Here is a 23411-nt window from a genome sequence, read left to right as displayed (position 1 = left end):
CGGCTTTGAGAATCAATTGAAGTTGATTATTTAGATAAATTAGGGTTGAAAAGAGTTGTTCTAGGTTTCCACAGGTTTGTTTGTGGTCTCTTTATATTCTACTTTGATTACTTGAATTAGAAAAGTTACAGAATGCAAATGTGCTTGCTGGAGAAGTTTGGGAACACATGAAGCTTCTGCAGGACATACTGAAAGAAAGTAGAATTCTGAGCCAAGAGGCAGGAGAGGTTTTGTGTCTGTCCCAAGTATTTTAAAAATAATTATCTGGTGCTTTATGGGCTGTGTAAGGCTATTGTTGAAATTTGTGGTTGTACTCAGTAAATCAGTGCATGCTTTCAGATAATCATTACAAAATTATGTTTTGCTCCAAAAGAAAATAAAAATTCAGAGGAGCAGCAAATTTTTCCCAAGACCCTGCACAGCAGTGTTAAGATTAGACAGCTCATATACATGAATTCATTTTGAAGAATGTTGGTCTACTGATGAATTTACTTTCAGAAGTTCACCCAGTTGTATTTTGTGCTCATGATAACCACAGTTTCTAAGACCCTTTGCAAAGATGTCGATGTTCAGTCAACACAGTGCAATACTCCTGCATAATTCTCTCTCAAGACCGCTTTTCTGCTATGTTTTTTAGATCTCTCTGTGTGGTAGCTGTTAAAAAATGCTCACAAATACATATTTCGCTTTGTGTATGCAGAGCTTGAGCCTTCTTTCTGTCTAAACTACTGTATGTAGTTGTAAATGTTACATCGTGTTTGTCCATTTTCATCAGTGTCAGAGATGTTTTTGTAGAATGCACTATAAAAATGACTTTAAAGCATGCTGTGTTTTTTTTTCCTCCCAAGATTTTGGAGAATTCAAAAGGGTTGGATTATACGGTTTCTGTTTTATAGCGATTGAAGACTGTTTTGTTTTTTTTTTAACAAGAAAATCTTAAGAAAGTATAGCAAATGTAGTTCTATCCCTGTATAAAAACATAGTTTTGTCTTTTTTGTAAATATTCAGCATGTTCAGAAGCTAAGCTGTTCCTCTTGGTGTAGATTTCTTCTAGTGAAACATAGTAGCCGGTTTCTGGTTTCTACAGATACAGACAAGACTAACACTTCGGGTCTTTGTAAGGTTAAACTTGAAATTTCCTCTCTTATTGTAATGTGTCCCTTCAGAAATTGTGACTGTGATGGTAAAAGTTCTTAAAATTGGAGGGCTCGTTTTTATAGATCTTGTTTTCTTTTGGTAAAACCTCTGTTATGCAGACGTCTGTTACTGATGTTTTAATGGATGTTTCTGTACGTTCTTGGGGTTCATCTTCAAGATACTCATATCTAGCTGTGAATATTCATATAATTTTATTGTATCATGGAAGTGTAATATAAGTGTGATATAAGGACATCACTGAATTTCAGTATTTGAATTCTAACATTGTGTCCTCTCTTTCCTTCTCCCCTTTGTGTCTGTATTAGGGGTTGATATAGAGGCAGCTCGAAAAGAAGAGGAGCGAATCATGCTTAGAGATGCACGACAGTGGCTCAACAGTGGCCATATAAATGATGTCAGGCACGCGAAATCTGGTGGTACAGCACTTCATGTTGCTGCTGCTAAGGGCTATACAGAAGTCTTAAAGTAAGTATGATTTAAGTGGAAATTTTTGATGGTCTGGTTGAGATATTGCAGCTTGGATTTGGTACGGTAGGACATCTGTCTTCTGAGGGTTGTAAATTTGGAAATTACAGTCTCTAGAACTGCCTTTTCCTTGAAGCTTGATTTAATGTTTTCAAGTACTCATAAATCTTGATGCTTGTAGTTTTCCAGATGTCATTCAAAATGTGAACTGAATGTACATGATGAGCCTTAGGACTCAGAAAAAGTCAACAAAAAATCTTTACCCGCTTCTAAAGCCAAATGTGTTAACAAGTTTAATATATTTTTATAATGCCAGCTAGCATTCTAGTTAAAGAGTATTTTCAAGATGCCTGGGGTAATTTGCATACACAGAGCAGAATCCATGTTCTAGACTAGAGGCTTTCAGACTTAAAAAATAAAGCATTTAATTCTGCTGTTTTCGAGGTTGTTGAAGATCGTGACTCTTGAAGTCATTCATGGAAGTCTTCAGGCTTTTGGTGTCCCTCTGATTCACAGATAGCTTTTCAGTAACGTAGTATAGCAGAAAGTATATGCAGTAATGGAGGTTTCATTTCAGCTTTTAGTGAAGAACACCATATTTGATAATGCATTGCTTTACTGTGATTATAAATGTATTTGACTGTTTTGGCGGGACTAGTAATAATTACACGTTGTGAAAATGAATGAAAAAGAGCACACACTGTGTAAGTATAGCTAAAGTTAAGATTTGTAAAGCTGTGCCAATGCCATAGTTGACTGACAGAACTTTTTTAGACGTTACAGGTGGTGCAGTGAATTGGAGTTCTGCTTCAAAAATAAACTGGATGCTTCATCATGATGAAAAGAAGTAATTCTGTTGAGAAGAATAATTTTTATTTTAGAGTAGTGTGCATCTGTAAGGGATTTGTATTTGTAATTGTTGGGCTTATTTTTAACCTCTGTCAGTGTCTTTTCTGTAGTCCAGTCCATGTACTTATCCTAGGATGAGGGAAAACACGTAACCAGACAATTTTCTTGATGGTTTCAAAATAGCAAAAATGTGCTCTGTGAAGGATACAAGGCTGCAAGGGTTTGTGTGGAAGTTGTGGTGGTTATTACTTTAAGTATATTGTCTATTGAGTTATGAATATAATTCTTTTAGAAGAACACGTCAAGGTTAGGTGATTTTTATTAAGTATAGGGTGTGTTTCAGAGAGCTGAATACCATTTACACAAAGCTGTTTGTCAGGTTGAGTGTCTGTTGTCACTTCAACACTCACTTCAGAGCTGTACCAAATTCATGTGTTAAATGCATGCTGAAAAGCAGATCTCCCATTTGAGGAGTTCTGCTACTACTCAGAGAACAACTGAATGAAGCATGTGAACACTAGGTTGTTATAGTGTCTAATGTTAGTGGCAGGAGATGCAAGCTTCAAGCAATTAATATTAGAATAAAAGGAAGTTTTAATAATTTACTATATAAGAACTCACTAGCAATTTTTGACACTTCACATTCCTTGAAAAGGCTTTTCACCATTGCTGCACATACAGAGAAAAATACCTACTATACAGGCAGAATGGAATTTGAATGAGAAAGAACTAAAAAAGAAAACAGAAAAGGATTTTTTTTTCTTGAATTTTCCTTAAAAGTAAATATGATGAGCACAGGTATTTCTGGGAGGAAATAAAATTAATCAATTGACATTAATGCAACTAAGATGTGTATAGTTTACGAGAAAAGAGAAAGGTACTGCTGACCAATAATTCCATCATTTTACAGCATTTGCCATCTTTCTCAGCACTGTCAAGAATTAATTCTCTGAATTTCTTTAGGCTTTTAATACAGGCTCGCTATGATGTAAATATTAAAGATTATGATGGCTGGACACCACTTCATGCTGCTGCTCACTGGGGTAAAGAAGAAGCATGTCGCATTTTAGTGGAAAACCTTTGTGATATGGAGGCTGTCAACAAAGTGGTAGGATTTTTATGTAATCCTTGTCAAGATACAAAGTTCTGGTCTCTAAAGTGACTTTAGAAGCCAGGGTAAGAGAAGTGATGATAAACTGCTGTTTACTGTACATGGAGCTTTATATAGTGCATGTTTTGTCAAAACAGCATGTTTGTGTCTATAACTAAATTCCCTGATTGTACAAATTAGTTTCAAGGCCTACTTTATACTCATTTCTATATCATATGATCCTGAAATTCAAAATAGTTTTATTGATATTTTGGACTTAGGAAATTATTGACTAGATAGACTGCAAACAGGCAGCCAGCATTTCTTTGCCAGAGACAACCATGATGCCTTTGGGTAGCGTTGGGCGTTAGCACCTGCTTTTAACTCCTAAAATCGGCTTGTGTTGAAATGCTGATGAGAGATCACTGTGCTGATTTGGAGGTACTTGTAGAAACTTTTAGGCATCTGTGGACTCTCTGGACATAACTTGGATGCTACCTAAGTTGTATTTCCTTGACTCGTGCACAAAGGCCTGTGAAGTTCTTGGCTTTGCAAGACCTTGCTCCCAACAGGTACAAGTATATTGATGATTCACATAGGTGTCACAAGGAGCCGAGACTCTTTGTTCAACCGTGTAAGTGCTGAAGCTCCCTTTCTTCTCTTTGCATCACATTCTACAGCTAGATTCTGATATGCGTTTCATTTTTAGCAATATTGTGTATGTAGATTTCCTGCCCAACCTTTAGCATGGTTTCTTCACTGAATTTTCATTTTTCAGTTTCTAATTAGGGAAGTAGGCACATACAGACGCTTAATTAGATCATGAATTTGCCAGTATTTATATAAAAGCAAAGTTAAGATTGCTAATAATAAAATAAATGAAATCTGGAATTATATTTCAAGTAGTTTAAGTCTGCTTCTATATAATACTTAATAGAACTTCTTGAAATCAGCTGTATGATTGTATCAGGTAATCAGAAGTGGTTCTAGTGGTTGGCGACCCTGCCTATGGCAGGAGGGTAGAAACAAGATGATCATTATGGTCTTTTTCAACCCAGGCCATTCTATGGCTCTATGATGCCATTAGTTGAAGCCAGTTTATCAAGTTATCTGCTAGACATTTTAACAGGGTTCATGAGAATGTGAGGAGTGGTATTCCTGAGAACACTCATAAAAATGTATTCAGCTCAACAGAGGCAAGAATAAGAAGAAAGGAGCTACAGAGAGTTAGGAATTGTTTATTTGGGGTATGGACTTGTCTGTGCAAGCTGTTTTGCTTGTTAAGTTCTTCAGTAAGCCATTAAGTGATTTTGCTTGTAGTGACTGAGAACTCCACCACATCTGGTTTCAGTTGTAGGTGCTTAGCACCACAGAGAACATTATTGTTCAGGCACTTAACTTCAGGTATTAATATCTGTGTACTGAGTTTAGACACATCCTTCCAACTACAAAAGGGTTGTTTTGTTTTTTCAAAATTATGTTTTGTGGTCAAAGTAGGTCTAATGTGATGGTTTTTTTGGAAATAAACCCACTTAATAGCTGCCTAAAAATAGAAAGCCAGATCTAAACCTGTGATCACGATGCAAATATAAATTATAGATAATTTTGTTGTTTAGTTTCTAAGTTAAGTGACGTGCTATGTTTAATGGAATAGCTCGCGTCAGAGGACCTCAAGCTTTTTTGGGTAATGTTTGTTGGAAGGAGCATGTGCTTCTGGTGTATGATCAGAAGCTTTATGTTTGTGAAAAATTAGTGACTTAAAAGGTCTGTTCTTTCTAACCACTTAAGACAGCCTTCACAGTCCAATCAGCAGTATGTTCATCCGTAGTTAATGTTTTGGTAGAATTAAATAAGCAGTGAGACAAATGCGAACACCTTTTGTTATCTTTCTCATCTGCTGTGACCGCTTTAAATTGGCAGCTCTGGTTATTGCTGGTTATTGTACAAAAGCATTTACATTACTGATCTTGTAATCCCACCACATTTCAGCATGTCCACCCAACGTGCTGATGTGGCTGCGTTTGTACCCAATGTTGCAGGCATGACTGCCTAAATTCTAAACTAACCCTAAATGCAAACTTTCAAGTAGAAAACATTGTACTGTAGTATCAAAGCAAATAAGTTAGGCTTTCTTTGTGAAACTGCGAAACTGTGAGAGTTTCAGCCTTTCTTGTCTTCTTCAAGCAGAGGAGAAGTAAGAAATTTGCAACCTTTATCAATTCAGATCTTACAAATAGAATCTCATGTCCCGTGGGCATCTGGTCTAGTCAAGAATTGTACTGACCATGTAGTTGATGTAAGATACATCAAGGTGAAGAAATTCCAGCTGATGGCATTACTCTCTATTAGTGAATCACTGTGTGATGTTTATTCAAACATGTTCCATGAAAATCACCCAGAGGGGGATAAGAACAAATAACTGTAGCAGATCATTTCCAAAATGGATCAGGACATGTAAATACCGTTTTAATGTAAAAACATGAAGGCTCGACTATTAAGATATCAAGAAATCAACCGCACTTGGTAGTCTAAGGATAGACAGGATGCTAACTGGTTTGTGTTGATGCAAACAGCTGGAATAGCTGTTTGGAACTAATATTGTGTATTTCATTCTTTCAGCTAATTTTGTTTTCCTTTTTTTTTTCCTTAATAGGGTTTTTTTTTCCCTTGAAAAGACAATAACATTTTATTGAAGTCACGTTTTTCTGTCTTAAAAAGTACTTAGCCATTAGCATTAGGTACAGATGTTTATTTTTCAATTACAAAAGAGAAAGTAATATTACAAAATTGTTTTCAATCACTGACAGACTAACAGTTTGTAATAGAGCTTGGCCTATATATTCTAATTTCTCAGAATGATTGTGCTCCTTACCCACATCATCGATGGGATAAGGCACCATAATCTATTGCACTGAAATTCTGTTGTACAAAAATAGTGTTTCACTTTTCCTTTTCTCCAGGGGCAGACAGCATTTGATGTGGCAGACGAGGATATTCTAGGATACTTAGAAGAATTACAAAAGAAGCAAAATCTGGTAGGCCTTTTTCATATGTATAAATTGTATTTTATTATGCGTACGATATATTTCATAGTTAGCTCAGGATAACATACAGATTAAAATCAAAGTTTTGATTTGAGGCTTCAACTCCAGTAATGCCAGCTGTCATCTCAGTTGTCTTTTCATGCCATTATTTGTTCAGTTACAGTGACCAAAAAGCCCTGGATTAGAGAAAATCCTTACCTATTTGCCTTCTCCAGTGGGTATTTTATGATCTGAAGCAGCAGCAATCGATCAGCAGTTTCCTGGAAATAACAGATTCTGAGATTTTAGAATTTTAAAGTTGGATACTTTGAAAGTGTGTATACTTCAGTGTTCTCAGTAGTTAGAGGGCTCTCTGCTAGTGATTTTGTCACATAGATGCCATTCTGTCAGTTTAACTGCATTATTCTATTTGTTTTGAAGCTTCATAGTGAAAAACGTGAAAAGAAATCTCCCCTAATTGAATCCACAGCTAACTTGGATAATAACCAGACACAGAAAACATTCAAAAAGTAAGTGAACTAGAGAAATGATGAGCTCTTAATGAAAAGTGTAGTTTCACCAGCTGTCACAATGTCCTACCTGGCAGGTTTTAGTAATTTCTTCAGTACTTAGGAGGTATTTTTCTTTCCAAATTCAGTAAAGAGACATTGATTATGGAGCAAGAAAAGAATGCATCTAGTATAGAGTCTCTGGAGCAGGAGAAAGCAGATGAAGAGGAAGAGGGAAAGAAGGATGAATCCAGTTGTTCCAGTGAGGAAGAAGAAGATGATGACTCAGAATCCGAAGCGGAGACAGGTATGTTATTGGACTGTTTGTCTTTTCAGTTTTTGCTTTAGAAATTGATTTAATATCACAGGATGGAGAGTTAATATTAAGTTTCACTTCTGCATTTCACTAAGCTTCCAATCACTTTAAATAATATTTATGTATGACTAAATTCAAGTCATCACACAGGTACAAAGGTGCCTTTATTGGTGGTGCTCGTGGTTAAAGGAGTTAATCTGCGTACTTGACTGTCTAGTTAGCAACTAATTTTAAGTAGTTATGTGGAATGTATAAGCCTTAAGTAGCATGTCAAAAAAACATTGAAGAAGTTAAAAGGTCAGTGGAGAGATGAAGTCTTTGTTAGCAACATTTGCTCATGGACTTGTCATAGAGATTGAAACAGCAGATACTGAAGCATTCTCATTTGTGCTTACCATCCTGAAGTAAATACCTATGGATATGGCAATTGTAGATATTCATAAAGTGCTGGTGTACATACTTACTCTTGATCATGTATTGAAATGAACTCCAGAAATGCTTTTTAACTTGATGTACATTTTGTATACAACTTCACTTCAAGAAGAATGTTCCGGGAAAAGTTCAGAATTGTATACATAGAATTGAATATTGATGTTTAAATTAAATTCATGCAGCTTAGACTGGGGGAGACATTAATTTACTTGTCTAAGTATGCAAGTTGTCTGAGTCTCAAAGTCTCTATGTGGTGAAATGAGGTGGGAAAAAGTGAAGAAGCAGAAACAGTGAAATGGGGAAGTGAACAGAATTAGGATGATCAGTATATCCATATATTTTTATTTCACCTTTCTCGCTATCCGGATTTATGAGCGCTTCCTATAATTTCTGCTGAATATAGAAAAGTACCCTTGTGTATGCATTTATTCCTTCTATTGTTATTCCTTCTTGTTTGTCCTGTATTTTGCCTTCTGTTGCTTGTCTTGTCACACGTATTATTTTTCGCTGTTTGACTGCTGTGGTGACTGATGAAGTGTACATGAAATTTACTATGAAGTGACAGGCACAGTCATTCAGTACTGCGTCTCTTGGTCAACAGTTTGCTCTTCAGTGGAATGTAGCTTGCTTTTTTTTTTTTTCTTGACAGATCTTAAAAGATCGGAGTCTTAAAGCAAATAACAATGTAAGAACAGCACAGCAATCTTTTCTTTTGAATTAGAAGACAAATATCAGGCAGTCAGTGTTTCTAAAGATAACTATTCAGTCCTAATGAAAGGGTTCAGAATTACAGTTCAGTAATACAATATACAGAAGTAGATGTATTAGAAGTCATTAGAAGTATCTTGCTAATATTTTTTATTTATGCTTTTTAAAGTGAGTAAACCTATTTGGTGAGCTGTCAGTTCTATTTTAAAGCATTTTTTTCTAGTGTATTGACATGAAATGCTAAGGTTAAAAAAGGATTTTAGAGCTAATAAATGAATCATAAATACTTGATCTAGGGAGAAATAAAAATAAAGCATGAAATCAGAATAGCTCTTGAGTTTTTTAAGGTTTTGGGTTTTTTTGTAAGGTAACGTTTCATTAAGCAGGAACAAAAGTTTGTCACATCTTTAAATTATTCTCTCACCTCGTATACTTGCATCTCTTATTTACAGAGACTGAGCTTGGACAAACGCAGAACACTTGTGCTACATAACATGTAGTGCTTTCTCAGTCACTGAACTAACTGTAATGTCTCCTGAGCTTTCTGATTCTGGTAACTGTGTTCTCTTCGTTTCCACTGGACAGTTTGTGCCAGGAAAATTTGACTGTGACACAAGAATTAATTTATGTAAACTTTGGGGTTTTTAATATCAACAGGGCTTTATCATACTTTATTTGGCAAGCTGGACTTTAAGCTTTTCCCTGCAGAACTGCATCTCTCAGTTTCAAGCTTGTGCTTTCCCTTTTTTCTCATTTTTGACCTTACGGTGGTTTTCTGGTGAAAAATCTTAAGCTTACGAAGAGCATTTTGGTTGTAGAATGTTTTAACATTGTTAAAATATTACATTTTAAAAATTACAACATTGTTAACAATGTTCTGAAGTACTGTAAACTGTCTGATTTCCAATCTGTTAGTAAATCCAAAGTGGTTTCCTAAAACTTCCATTTTGAGAGTACAGCTTAAAAATAAATGTTTTTCTTTCTGTAAGGTGAAGCAGTGAAATATGATTACAAAACTAAAAGGGAAACAAACTAAAAATCAAAACTTACAGTACTTCAGCTTTTAAACTTATTTTCTTTGGGATAGTTCTGTATTTTTTGAAAATTACTCTTATCTCAGCCATGCATAATTCTGTGTTCCATCTGTCTTTGCAACAATTTCAGAATACAATTGGGAAAAATCCATTTTTTCCATCTTTTCCTTTCACTCCTGATAATTTTTTCTGTGTATTACGAAGCTGTATTATTGACTTGCAAATTTCCAGATCTGTCTGTGCGTCTGTAAAGCTTTTTCACTTTCTACTGTCAGCCTGCATTGCTCTGTGGAACGTTCCCCTTGTGTTTAAAAAGAGCTTTCTCTTAAGTGTAATTAGTCATGTAAGTTATTCACTGCTCAGTATTGAGTGGGTAATGTAGAAATGAAGGCATGTTTATAGGAGGGGCAAAATCAAAGGAGACTGATCCACTGTTGCTCAGCACTGCAGAAATAAGATGTAGCAAGAAATTCCAAAGAATTTATAGTTTGAATATGTGAAACAAATGAGGCATAAGATTATGCAGTGCGAGCAAGTGCAGGGACAACAGTTGTGCAGTAACCCGGACATTATCTGTGTGTTTACTTAAGAGGAATTCAGGTATGCAGTGGAAGAAATACTGGGCCAGAAGGACAACCAGAAGAGGTTAGACTAGTCAGACAGTGAAACATAGGTGGGAAAAACAGGAGACAAAGAAGGAAGAAAGCAAATGGAAGTCAGAGCTCTTGTTGTTTTTCAGAGGACCAGCAGGTTCCTGTCTCAGCTAAATTCTGCTGTCCAAAGTCCCTGGCCGGATTCTCCATGCAGTCAAATATTTCTTTATACTCAATATACACAGTTATCCAAGAATAAATGTTTTACTTTGAATTGGCATCTTTTATAGTTCAAGTTAACTATTATATGCCACTGTTTAATTTTTAGGGTCATTAACCAAAGGCTAAAGTATAGTCTGCCTAGAGAGGTTGTAGCACCTCAGTCAGTGGGTGTTTTCAAGGCCTGACTCATCAAATCCCTGAGCAGCCTGGGCTGTGTGTAGTGTTGACTCTGCAGGAGGTTGAATTAGGTGGCCTGCTGAGCTCACTTTCAACCTGAACTAGTCTGTGATTCTGTCACTGCATCTCTGAGTCTTTCCGAATAACAAAAATAAGTAAAATATTACATGCATGAATGTCATGGAGAAAAAGGTCAATTTAACTATGAGACAGATTGAGAGGGATAGGGAAAATACTGAGAAATAAATAATAAAGCACTGTTGGGAAAGTTGACTGTTAAATATGTTCAAAACAAGTTCAAGTCTTTGTTGGAGAAATAAGGGACTTATGAATGACAGATTAAAAATGAAAATGAAAATATTGTATATATTTTTCAGATAAGACCAAAACCTTGGCTAATGCAAATACCACAAGTACACAATCAGCATCGATGACTGCTTCAGTAGCTGGAGGTCAAGGGACACCCACATCACCTCTTAAGAAGGTAAAATGAAGTACTTGTATTGTGATTTTACACATCTGTTCTGTGATTTTTTCGTTTTGAAATTGAATGGAGTTATCCAGTGAGCTAATGAAAACATGCCAATTTATAATACTGTTTGGTTTTTTTCTGCAGAAACTATGTTCAGTTTTCATAAATTCTGAAATTTGAATGAACAGTTTTGATTCTAAACAGGAATCCAGGCATCTGAAATACGTAGCTACAACATAGCTGAACACAAGATCCATTTAAAAAAGAAAAGATCTGTTGCACAGTAACTGGAATTCTTGTTTTTCTGAAGCTAAAGTTAATCTCTCAAAAATCTTTTTTATGCTGGACTCCTCCTAAAGTTTTAGAAAGTACTGTTGGTCTTAAGGTAAGGGAGCTTTGAGGTCCTTAGTAGCATTCAGCTAATGTTAGAAGTTGACAATTGATAAGCACAGAAAATTGAAATAATATATGAAGTAAGAAGTAGAAAGTGTTGTAGGTTCCAACACCGGTCTCAGTATGGTTGAGATCTAATGGAAGAACTGGAGCATTGGGACTCATGGTTTATTCAGTGCAAATAACCTAACCAGCACAAAAACACACTCAGCAAAGCCGTATTGCTTACAGGAAGCTTGATTTATAAAGTTGATTTGAACAAATCTTAATTTTGCTTGTCAAAGGAGAGGTATATATGATGAGAGAAGAAAACTACAGCAGATAATAATATATAGTCACAAGATGGTATACAAGTCAAACATTCATAATATTTGAGCAAACTGGATAGCAAGCTGGGAAGGCTTCCTTTGTCATTTGTTAAAGGTTTTCTATGCATGTTGTAATCAAGGCTTCACCCTTACAGGTTCTGGAAAGCTTGTTTAGGGGAAATAGTGACTGTGGTGCACTGAAGCCACGGTAGAGAGGGAAAACATACGGCAGGAGGAATACTGTGTATTGTATTTTTCAGCTCTCTGGAGCTAATTGGAGTTGAGCTTACATAGGCACAACAGAACTTAATGATAATTCATCTTAGAAAGTGTTGGTTTGGACTTAATGGTCCCAACATTGGAGTATGTCCAAAGAAGGGCCAAAGGGCCACAAAGCTGTTGAAGGGTCTGGAGCATAAGTCTTAAGAGAACTGGCCAAGGGAACTGGGATTGTTTAGTCTGGAGAAGAAGTAGTTCAGGGGAGACCTCATCACTCTGCACAGCTACCTGAAAGGAGGTTGTAGCAAGGGGGGGGGAGGGTTGGTCTCTTCTCATAGGTAACTTGCAATAGGACAAGAGGCAGTGACCTTGAGTTGTGGCAGAGGAGGTTCATGTTGCATATTAGGATAAATTTCTTCTCTGAAAGAGCAGTAATGCAGTGGAACAGGCTGCTTAGGGAAGTGGTGGAGTCAACATCCCTGGAATTGTTTAAGGAAGGGGTAGATGTAGTACTTAGGGACAGGGTTTAGTGGACGTGGCGGTGATGGGTTGACGGTTGGACTTGATGATCTTGATGGTCTTTTCCAACCTTGTTGATTCAGTGATTCTATGTAAAAGATCCAGGCAGTATATTTAAAAATGCCCAATTGCTTCATATCCCGTGATACTGTACAATATGGTTGCACCAGCCTTCCTGATCTTAAAAGCTGCTTTGTAAAAATCATCACAACTGACTTCCGCAAGATTTCTCTTAAAAAAGAGATTAAAGCAGAACGTAATTGTGGCCATGGCTTCCTGGTAGAAATGACTGCTCCACTCTGAAAGTGGTAGAAAAAGAAAAAAGAAAAACCTGGTAGAAAAGACTCCCCACTCTGAGCCTTTGCATCTGGTCAGACAGCTTGATTCCAGGGTGATCTTGTTATGTTAGTCTAAACACTTTGCACTCGCTCCATTGGTAATTATGGTTCTCTGTCACGGCAGCTGCATTTGATGCGCTCAAGATCTACACAGAACTTGAGCCACAAGTTTTCTATGCAAACTACAGCAAATGGGGAGCTGGGGGAGATGGAAGACAGTAATTTCTGCTTTACTAAATGTCTGTAACTGTACAGAATGGAGAAACATATAGCGTGAATTTAACTGCAAGGAGACAGATCTACTTTATATAGTTTATTTTTTGAAGTCAGTTTATTAACGCAAGCATTTCTGACAGTTGTTCAGTTTAAGTGATACATTCTCCAGGCAGATTTTGTACTGGAATTCATATTCTAAGATATCTAGCACTTCAGAAGTCTTTGTTTTTCATGTCACAGAAAAAGTTTCCTAGCTTGTGCCTCCCAATCAAGTTAATTCATATTGCACAAAAGTATTCCAAGCTGTGTGATCTTCAGTGACAGGATGTTAACAAATCATTACAAGCTTGGAACGTGGCTTCATATTCTAGAGTTGTATGATCAGTTAAGCGGAATTTTTCTGGAATGTGTTTAAATGATGATGTATGAAAAAAAATTCAGTGAGAAGTAAGTATGACTTTAAGCTAACTAAGAACCTTTTGTAAATCATTAAGCATTTAGTTTCGTCTGATTTTATTATGCTGTAATTAATGGCTTACCTTGTGTTGTTGGGTTTTGTTTTGTTTTTTTTTGTCTAAAAGGTTAAAGAGAGGTGCAGGTTAAAAGAACACTGCAGTAGTCTTTCTAATATTTGATGTGAAACTCCGTGTCTTCTGTATTTCCAAAATAAATGCATATTTATATTGAAGCTGATCACCTTGTAACATAGCAATGCACTTGTGACCTGAAGAAGCAGTTGCAGCTCGTGTCAATGAATGAAAATGATTTAAGGTGTTTTGACTGAAAAAAGGTAAAACTTGTACAGGTACAAGTTGCCTTGAACCTAATCATGCACCTGCCTTTTCAGGCTTGCAACATCTCTACTACTACGGTTACTCTTCTGATTTTACACCATAGATGGCCAAACCATGTGTTGCTCACAAGTGCTGCAGATGCAGTGTACTAACTTGAATTTGGGTTTTCTTCAATCTCTATGGCATTCAGTAATGCTGCATTCTGTCTGAGGACATTAAACTTAGGCAAGTGTGCAAATAAAGGTATGAGATTTGATAGCTAAGTTAGCATGTGATTAGATTAAGAGATATGAATGGAATATGAAAGAAGATAAGAAAGATGATGGTATGTTAGTGTGAATCTCGAAATATTCTCCAATATACCATGATTTAGGCATGAACCTTGTTAGGTCTAGAGGCTGTGCTATCCTCTCTTCTGCAAACTGTAATTGCATTGCTGAATTAGCTAAACATATTGCATTGTGTTTCATAAGAATCTGTTACTGAAGTTTTAATTATCTTACTGCTTTTAGGTATTTCATGGTGTAACGAAGAGCTACATGCCATAAACATAGGAACAAACTGTGCTTTTGGAACTACCTTTTGTTTCTATTTTCCTTTCTTTCATCTTTGTCTTGTCTCAATTGGCTTTAGTATGATTTCATTCCTCCTATCATGCCTGTCGTGGAGTCAGTAGATCCTGCATCATGGAGGCAGGGCTTGCGCAAAACTGGCATTGTTCTTGTGCCCAATAAGGGTGAAAAGGCAATGGTGAGGTTCTGGTGTGCACAGGCTTGTGTACAGGTTGCAAAATAACAAGTTTAATCAAATGTTGATAGCAGATTTGCATGGTTTTAACTTTGTATCTCATGATCACTGTGTGTATTACAAAGTGTGAGTTTTTCCAAGCTAACTTTTAGAGGAGTAGTACTCCTTGACCTGTTTTATGTTTCTTATCTCATTAACTAATAAGAGAGGGGATTGCCTAGGTTGTCTCTCACTACAACTCCCCCATGTATTCAGTACTTCCATGATTATTAGACGTAGTTGTGTTCTCAAATCTCTGCAAGGAACGTGAATTACTACAGTTAATGCAAATTAATAGCCTTTTATTTGCTACTGTGTTTTATAGTTTCCAACATCTACAACCAAGGTTTCTCCCAAAGAAGAAGAAAGGAAAGATGAATCTCCTGCTTCATGGAGGTTAGGTCTTCGAAAAACTGGCAGTTACGGTGCACTTGCAGAAATCACTGCTTCAAAAGAAGCTCAGAAAGAAAAGGACTCTGCAGGTGTTATACGTTCTGCTTCAAGTCCTAGACTTTCCTCTTCATTGGACAACAAAGAAAAGGTAATTGTTTTCAGAGTGAAACCAGTGTTTTTACCACACATTTATTCTGCAGTAAAATTCCAAGCTGTTAAATTATATATCTGTTGTGTAATCTCTTTAAAAATACAGAATGCACCAGTACTGTCTTGTGACTTGGTGCACGGGAGTGGGACTTACCTCTTTTAGGGACCTGCACTGTCAGTAGTAGTGTTTTTTTACAATTATAGAGATCTGAGGGTTGGTAGTTTTGGCATCATTTGGAGAATGATGTTGAAAGAATTTTCTGAAAGAAGAAAGCTTTTATTGAATACTGTGGTCATTTTTTATTTATAAAATGTTTAAGCGCAAATACACTGCAGTGAAGGACTGATTTGCAACAGGTATCTAAACAACATATATTCCCTTTCAACCCAGGCCATTCTGTGATACTATGATTCTGTGATTCTGTTTCAAGTACAAATGTTTAAATCCATTCTCAGGAATACTACTGAGCTATTTTATAATCAATAGATATCAGGATGTTGTAATCACAATATAATCAAGAGAGTTAGGCAAAATAGACAACGATCACAAAAAGAGAATAGGTGGAAGAGCTTACCCTTCGGCTGAGCTCACCACAAAACACCAAGTGAGGTGATCTCCAGACGAGATCCTTCCCCACTGGTAGCCAGCTCTTCAATAGGTCTAGGAGGGGTGCAGCCTGGCTCCACCCCTTTCGGCAGCACAGGTGAATTGCCTTCAGCTGTGCTCCTCTGGCTGACTCATGGCTCGCCTCAGGTGATCAATCAGAGGTTCAGGCCGTGACTCAGCAGTTCCCATACAGCTATAGTATATAAAAGTACTAATACAGTTTCTTCAGTAAGTAGTTTCCTGCTTTCCAGTAATACAGCTCTGAACGAGAAATCAAGTCGTTTACATTACTACCATGAAATCACAAACAGTTACCTTTTACTGTTTTAATCCTTAAGATATTTAACTGAAAACTCACTTGTATAATTGAGTCACAATAAATACAAACGAAGTTGCTATACTGGTGATTTTCCAGTTAACAGGCACTATAATCAATAATGCTAACGCTTATTAAAAATCTGTGTCTTTCAGGAGAAAGATGGAAAAGGAACTAGACTTGCCTATGTTGCACCTACAATACCAAGACGACTGGCCAGTACCTCTGACATTGATGAAAAAGAAAACAGGTGACTCTAAAGTTACTGCTAAATATTAAATTGTGTGATTTTAGAGTGGCTGAAAAACATACAGATATGAAGATGATTCTAGTTCGTAGCATTAACCCGTTTCATAGATTATGCTTACCTGTAGGGTAATTGAATTCTGAAAGGGTTTTTGTCATGTAAGTCATGATAACCCCTTTTAAAATCCGCATTATTTTATGGTAGAGTCAGTTCTGGGCATTGAGTGTTGTCATCTTGGGGGAGAAAATAAAATTAAATGCAAAATAGTAAGGTGTAGAATTCCAGCTAATGAAGGATACAGAAGGAATTTTACTGCTTTGTCTTAAACCACAGAGTGCTGACATTGGGTTCCATTATTACTTTTGCAGAAAAAAAGAAACCATCCTCTTTCCTGCAGTACTTGATTAAAACCATATCATTCAGCATCAGCAGTTTACAAGAATCCTAGCAGTTCTTTTGTAACTTCCACTTCTGTCTTTCTTGTTTTATTGTTGGTCTTTCATCATCTTTTGCAGATGCTTAATCCTTTACTAGTATTTTTTCCTTCAGCTTTTGGTATAAAGAGAATAAAAAGTTTAGGTGCAGAGCTTTGTCACTTATTAGGATTCAGAGTACTTCCATGACATACCTTGTGAGAATCTTCCCAGTTTTCACTTCTCTCCTTTATTAAGATTCTACTTGACTACTTTCTTGAGTTTTAATATAGAATGCATAGTTCAAAGCAGAGAAATCTCCTTAATGCCTTGTTTCTGTCAGGTTGTATCTAGACAGCCAAATTTTGAATAACTTAAAATTATTGATCAAAATGTGCTACTACAATCTTTGCATCTAAAGCTGACTAACCTGTTTTTGAAGTGGAGTATTTCTGTTGATATACTTGAGAATGGCTCAGGTAAGAGCAAGCGCAAGATGCATTCTGATTTTTCTTATGCTTGTGGAATATTGTTGGCTATGTTCAGTCTCTGAGTGACAAATTCTGTTCTGAAACAGGTATTCCAGATCTCATGCTCCCTTAAAGTTCATCTTACTGTGTTGGCATCTCTTGTGTTACTTGACCATTTTTTCAGATCTGTATTTCTGTTAACATTGCAGTTTGGAGTTTCTGTTGTCAGTCTCTGAGAGTACTGTATTCTTATTTGAGGTTGAATTTATTAGTCTTGATTCGATTATAACAGATTGTTCTTATTTCAAGTTTTATTCTATTACAATTTCCTTAAATACTCTCACTATCCAAAAATGTCTTGGCTAGATGATATCTTAAGTTTGAGATAAATATTGAATTGCAATCATTTCTTACGAATTTTTATTGATTGTCACAAACAGATTAAATTTTGGTGCAATGTTGAGGTATATTTGTCTCCTTGATATACCAGTCTTAACCATCATTACTTATTCACGGACCAAGTTCCAAAAGTGGTTACCAGCTATGCTATGTTATGTTTCTGCTGATATGCTTGACCAGAGATCATCAATGTCATTAGACCTGGTGTTGACTAAACAGTTGACCTGAGAATTTTCTTTGTTTCTTGACATACAAGTGATAAAGTGTGGTTTTAGGCCAGCTTTTTTAGGCACCTGTACCTTGCCGAGTGTATGTTATGGTGGACAATTCAACTTACTTAAAGTCATTGACACTTAGTCTGACCTCTCTTAGATGTGGAATTTAACTATCTGCCCTACAGGTACATTAATTAATTACTAAGAGTTCTGCCTTGTCCCAGATCTCTATCCTTGTTGCTTAGCTTAATGCCTTGTCCTTGTTCCACCTGTCTGAACAACTGCTTGTCTAGATTATAGATGATGTAATGCAATCCATCTTACTTCCTTTTGTGCCTAATGGAAGGACTTCCAGATTTTCAAGATTAATCTCAGCTCAGCCTTTATAGTGCTTGAAGTTTGTAGTGGCCTGCATTGGCTAGAATTTGATTCTTTTCTGAAATTGCTTGCAACCACCAAAGTGCAAGCAAAGTGCACATTTTTGTGCAAAAGGATATATTTGGAGTAGAATCTGAAGTCCAAAGGTGTCTTGAACATAAAACACATCTTGCAGGATTTACTTTCACTCACATACGATTCCCTTTTATACTTTTGTGCAAGATATTTCTTTCTTCTGTCTGAACTTCAAACCTTGTGTTTTGTGTTAGAAACTTTTTTTAGAAGTTCAAATTCTTGTATTTCTGCATCAGTCTTCAGAGTTTTTCCAAGAAGACTTTTGCAAGGTTATTTCTTGATGGTATACACTGCAACAGTAGAAGAGAAATTCTTCATGACTAAAGTAATGTCAGTTAGTGATATATGGCAGGCCACTCAGGAATGGCTACTGCAGGCCTGTTACACTAGTCTAAAGTAGCGTGAGTTCTAACACGAATAATCTCATGAAATCAACTTCTGAAACAGCAGGTAGTTTTCCCTTGATGGCACTGAATTATCTCAGCCAATAAAGAAGCATCTTGCTCCTTTTTAGAGTGAAACAAAGCCAGCACTGGTCACAGATAAAAACTGATGTTTGACTTCTCCTTTAACAGTTTTTCTTCTGATACTTCTTTTCAATTTTATTTCAAACAGTGTTAATATGGATCTGTTATTTTTTGACAGGAATTTGAAAATTATTGTGCATAACAGGTCATTTTATTCTTTTTCTCTACAGTTATGTTTATTTTAAGTGTGTTTTCCACACATAGTTTTTCCATCTTTAAGTTAAAAATCATTTGCATTTCATCAAAACCAACTTGCTTTAATACGAATTTGCTAAAACAAAATCTTATTTACAGGGACTCGTCTGCTAGCTCAATACGTAGTGGCAGTTCCTATGCAAGGAGAAAATGGGAGGAAGATGTCAAGAAAAACAGTTTGAATGAAGGTCCTACATCCTTAAACACAAGTTATCAAAGAAGGTGTGGGATTTTCTCTTGTCTTTCTTTGATCAAATGAGATTTCAGATTGGAAAAAAAAAAATCATTTCTGAATCCTTTATTTGAACAATACCTTGATAAAATGGTGTTCATAGTAATTGCAAAGTATGTACTTAAGCCATATATTTTTACCAGCTTAGAGCATTAGATCAAATGCCACGTAGGTTGCTCTGAAAGTAATTCCTCCTATTTATTTCCATGAAAATTACAGCAGTTACAAAGAACACAATAACACTATTCGATGGAGCAAGTTATCAGCTACAAAACATTATTTTTTAGGGTAGCCACCACCATAAGCTATACATTTTTGCCACTGATGAACAAGAGCCTGCATGCCATGCTCATAAAAATTTGCGCAGCAGAGGTGAACAGTGTTGCTGTTGCCACTGCTGAAATGCACCACCCACTGCCTCACTGTGCTCACATCCACTGCTTGGTCTCCATAAACATTCAGAAGCATTGATGAGTGTCAATGGATGCCATTTTTCCTGCATGGAAGAATTCAGTGCCACATTTTTGCTTCATATGCACTTCCATGTCAGATGCCATTGTTTCAGCCTGCCCCTCTGCTGCCATCAGCCACACAGCAACAACATGGAATGGGATATTGGTGGGAAGGTTCCACCTCTCCTTCCATACCGCCAACATCTGCCACTAATGTCGTGGGCCAGCGGAATAAAATAGTAGGTATTACTTTTGGAGCAGCCCTCGTATACAAAGTTACGTGCTTTCTTTTTCCTATTGTTTATTTTGAGGTTCTTTTGACTCTTTCCAGATTTTATTAGTAGCCAGAGATAACAGTTTTAACTGCTGGAGCAGAAGTAATTCTCCTTCATATCTGAAAAGAGAAGTGTTGAATTCAGGTTTTACATGAAGATGTCAGAGGTCTTGGGCTGCTGTCCATAGCAATAGATTATAGCTACACCTACTTTGAGAACTACCATCATGGAGTGTGTATGTAAAACTGAAACTAAGTGGTGACTGATATGAAAATAATTTCCAGTTGTACATGCTTCCTATCTCACAGGATTATTTTGGAAGAGATCATATCCAGCAATTATATACGTCATTAACTTTACTCCACTGTGTAGTTTCAGTGGCAGATATTTAAGTGAAATTCATTTGTTTTAATGAAGTGATCAGTAAATATCTAAACAGATCAAAAAGAAGAGGTTGACATTCGGGTAACTAAGTTGTGTACTTGTATGTGCTGGTGACGTAAGTGGTGACAGATGCTTAACTTCTTTTTTTCAGTTGTGCCACTGATGTTTTTAGTGGCATGCAGCCTGTCTATTTCATACAGCCTAGTACATTTTCTGTCTTTGTTAACTTCTAATCTTAGAACAAAAACAAAGTTTTCTTTAACTTTGAGTTTAGGAAAACTGTTGCACAGGTTTCATGTTCTGGATGGGAAATATTTATGGTTTGGTTTATGAAAAAACAGTCTTTGCATGTTAGTCTTTATCAGTTTTAATGTTCCAAACTTCAAATGCAATGTGCTCATCGCTTTTATATGATATATAATGCTTTCACAGTAGATTTTCTTAGTGTTTCTTGTACAGTTTTTCTTTCCTCTCTCATTTTAGATTTGATAGCAAGAAAGAAAGATCAATAGAAGAATGACAAATAGTCTTCTTTCCTTAAGCCTTTTGTACTTAGTAATGTGATGTTCTGTCTTAATTGTTTTAACTTGTAGAGTAACATGTGAAAACACCCTACTTCATAATGCAAAATATGTTCAGCCAGAACTAATGGATAAAAATGTGGAAACCACTGCCATCTTTAAAACTAGAAGAGAAGGGGAAAAGCATAAGTGGAAGATTAATTAAGACTTTTGTTCTTTGCTTGTTTGTTTTTTTTAAAAAGCATATTTAAACTTGTGAAAATTGTTAGAGGAGTGGTATTGATGATGTGTTTTTTTCTAACGAGCTGTGAAAAATTCTGTATTTTCAATTTAAAATGGAACACCGGGGACTCTGTGTCAATATTTCAGTAACACATAAACCAGTGAAATGTCATTTTTCTCTTCTTGTGGAGAAATAGTCAGGTCTGTTGCCTTCATAGGCCATAAGTTAAAAGTCATACTCCATGAAATCATGAAGAAAATCGCTTTGGAAAATGCTTCCTTTGCCCCAGAAGGACTCAACTGGGGCACAGAGTGGTCAGGCAGGAGTTTAATGGATTATTCACAGCTTTGTGATAATTTTTGAACAAAGAAAGATAAGTAATACAAATGCATGAATTGTAAATGTCTCTCCTTCAGTGGCTCCTTTGGTAGAAGACAAGATGATTTGATTAGTTCTAATGTTCCAAGTACTGCATCAACAGTTACCTCTTCTGCTGGTCTTCAGAAAACACTGCCTGCCAGCGCAAACACTACTACAAAGAGTACAACGGGTTCAACTTCAGCAGGTGTACAAAGCAGGTAGTGCCCCAGTGTACTTTTTATTGTTGTTTTTTGTCAGGTCTACTGTGTGCTTACGTACGTGCATGCGTTCTTGTTTAGTAGATCCTGGGGCTCTGGATTTTTTCACTTTCCTGCTCAATTTCTTTCATTTTTACACAATTTGGCTCTAATTGTGAACGGCTTTCTACTGTAAAGCGACAGCCATGTTGATCTAAAAGAATAAATCCAATATTAGAAAGGTGAAGAGTTCAATTGTTTTGAACTTTTCATTTCCTAATTAAATCAGTTTAATAGCTCAAGTTGAGCTTTCACCGTGGAGACATTTCTCAGATTGCTTTTTTAAAAAATCCATCCCTCAATGTACATGTTATTAGTTGTTTAGTTAAGTGCTTTCATTGTTTAGCTGTTTCCTTTTCTCTTTTTTTGTGTTGCTACTTGTTATGCTGTAGTACCTCAAATCGTTTGTGGGCTGAGGATAGTACTGAGAAAGAGAAGGACAGTGTTCCCACAGCAGTGACGGTTCCTGTTGCACCATCTGTTGTAAATGCTGCGGCCACTACCACAGCCATGACTACAGCTACTTCTGGCACTGTGTCCTCAACATCAGAGGTCAGGGAGAGACGGAGGTGTGTAAAGGTCCTACGAGTAATGTTGCTCTTGTACAAAAGTAATCTTATTTTCTTATTTAAAGGAATGTGTTGCTTACCTCAATTTGGGATAGTGTAACACGAAAAGCGGTGAGTGGTGTTTGCTTGCTGTTCGTTGAAACAACTAGCAACATGCCTCAGTTTATCTGACAACTTAGTACTGGTGGATCTCATCTGTGAAACTTCAAAGTTCAGTTCTGTTTATTTTTTGCTGTCATGGGTAAAAAATTGGGTTCTCATTTGATAAGCAGTAATTATTAATTTGCATTTTTTGCTAGTAGATTACGTGGATTTTCTTAAAAATACCCATAATGGAACTACATTAAAAACACTGAATGAAAAAAAAGAAAAACAGTAATTTCTTACTTCGAATACATTGCTGCTTTTTGAACTACTGTGCCAAAGGCAGTATGCTGACAAATTACTGTGTGGTATTTTTTTTTTACCCGCTTATGCCTGACACTACTGAGAAAAGAGTATTTAACTTCATTCATTTCATTCCATCAGTTAGGATCTTTTCCATTTGAAACATAACTGCAGATGTATTTTCTTCTCCACCGTGATTCAGGAAGTGCCCACAACCGTTTTAAATAAAGCCATAAGACAACAAAGTACATCAGTTTCAAAAAATAGTTCCAATTTTAAAGCTCAAATGCTATTTCAGTATCAGATGAGCTAGAAAAGCAAGCAGGTGTAGAACTAAGGCTTTCACTGTCTCGTTTGCTCTCACTTAGTGTATGTATACTAATGCGCGTATGCTACATACGTCTTAGATACCTGCAGTCGGCCTGAAGTTCTCTGCTTTTAATCTGATCAGTCAGTGCTGATTGTATAATATATCGCTGTAGGTGTATTTTTGGTGGCATATTAAAATACCCATTAAATCTCAAAAAAAAATCAGCAAAATTTGAATATTTACTGTGTGCATGTCACACCCTAAGTATGTGCACATGCATATCTATCTGTATATATACAGATACATATATCTCTGTGTGTATGTGTATCTATGTATGTTTATATGCACATGAGTAAGTTGTGTCTATTTATGAAATATTATATGCTAAATATTTTCTTAAGAAATGAAGTTGGTTAATTCATATCTGTAGACTGA

The 23411-nt window shown here is 36.3% G+C and overlaps 1 protein-coding gene across 5 annotated transcripts in view; it reads left to right on the top strand.

The window, feature by feature from the left end:
- The window catches only part of PPP1R12A (protein phosphatase 1 regulatory subunit 12A), a 122735-nt gene that overhangs the window by 69695 nt on the left and 29629 nt on the right, over positions 1-23411 (top strand). For 4 of the 5 annotated variants that reach the window (XM_042816127.1, XM_042816129.1, XM_042816128.1 and 1 more), the window contains exons 4-14: positions 1464-1623; positions 3436-3580; positions 6523-6597; positions 7027-7115; positions 7244-7401; positions 10954-11060; positions 14947-15162; positions 16243-16337; positions 19106-19228; positions 21510-21671; positions 22103-22279. In XM_042816127.1, coding sequence (XP_042672061.1) covers positions 1464-1623; positions 3436-3580; positions 6523-6597; positions 7027-7115; positions 7244-7401; positions 10954-11060; positions 14947-15162; positions 16243-16337; positions 19106-19228; positions 21510-21671; positions 22103-22279 — 1507 coding nt within the window. The remainder of the gene's footprint in view (positions 1-1463; positions 1624-3435; positions 3581-6522; positions 6598-7026; positions 7116-7243; positions 7402-10953; positions 11061-14946; positions 15163-16242; positions 16338-19105; positions 19229-21509; positions 21672-22102; positions 22280-23411) is intronic. The other variant, XM_042816130.1, reaches the window with a different exon arrangement.

Source organism: Centrocercus urophasianus, unplaced genomic scaffold (genome assembly GCF_019232065.1).
Source record: "Centrocercus urophasianus isolate 14NV4802_14NV808 unplaced genomic scaffold, USGS_Curo_1.0 seq_15, whole genome shotgun sequence".
Classification (NCBI taxonomy): Eukaryota; Metazoa; Chordata; class Aves; order Galliformes; family Phasianidae; genus Centrocercus; species Centrocercus urophasianus.
The sequence above is the reverse complement of the archived record's forward strand: the minus strand, read 5'-3'. Positions and strand labels throughout refer to the sequence as shown.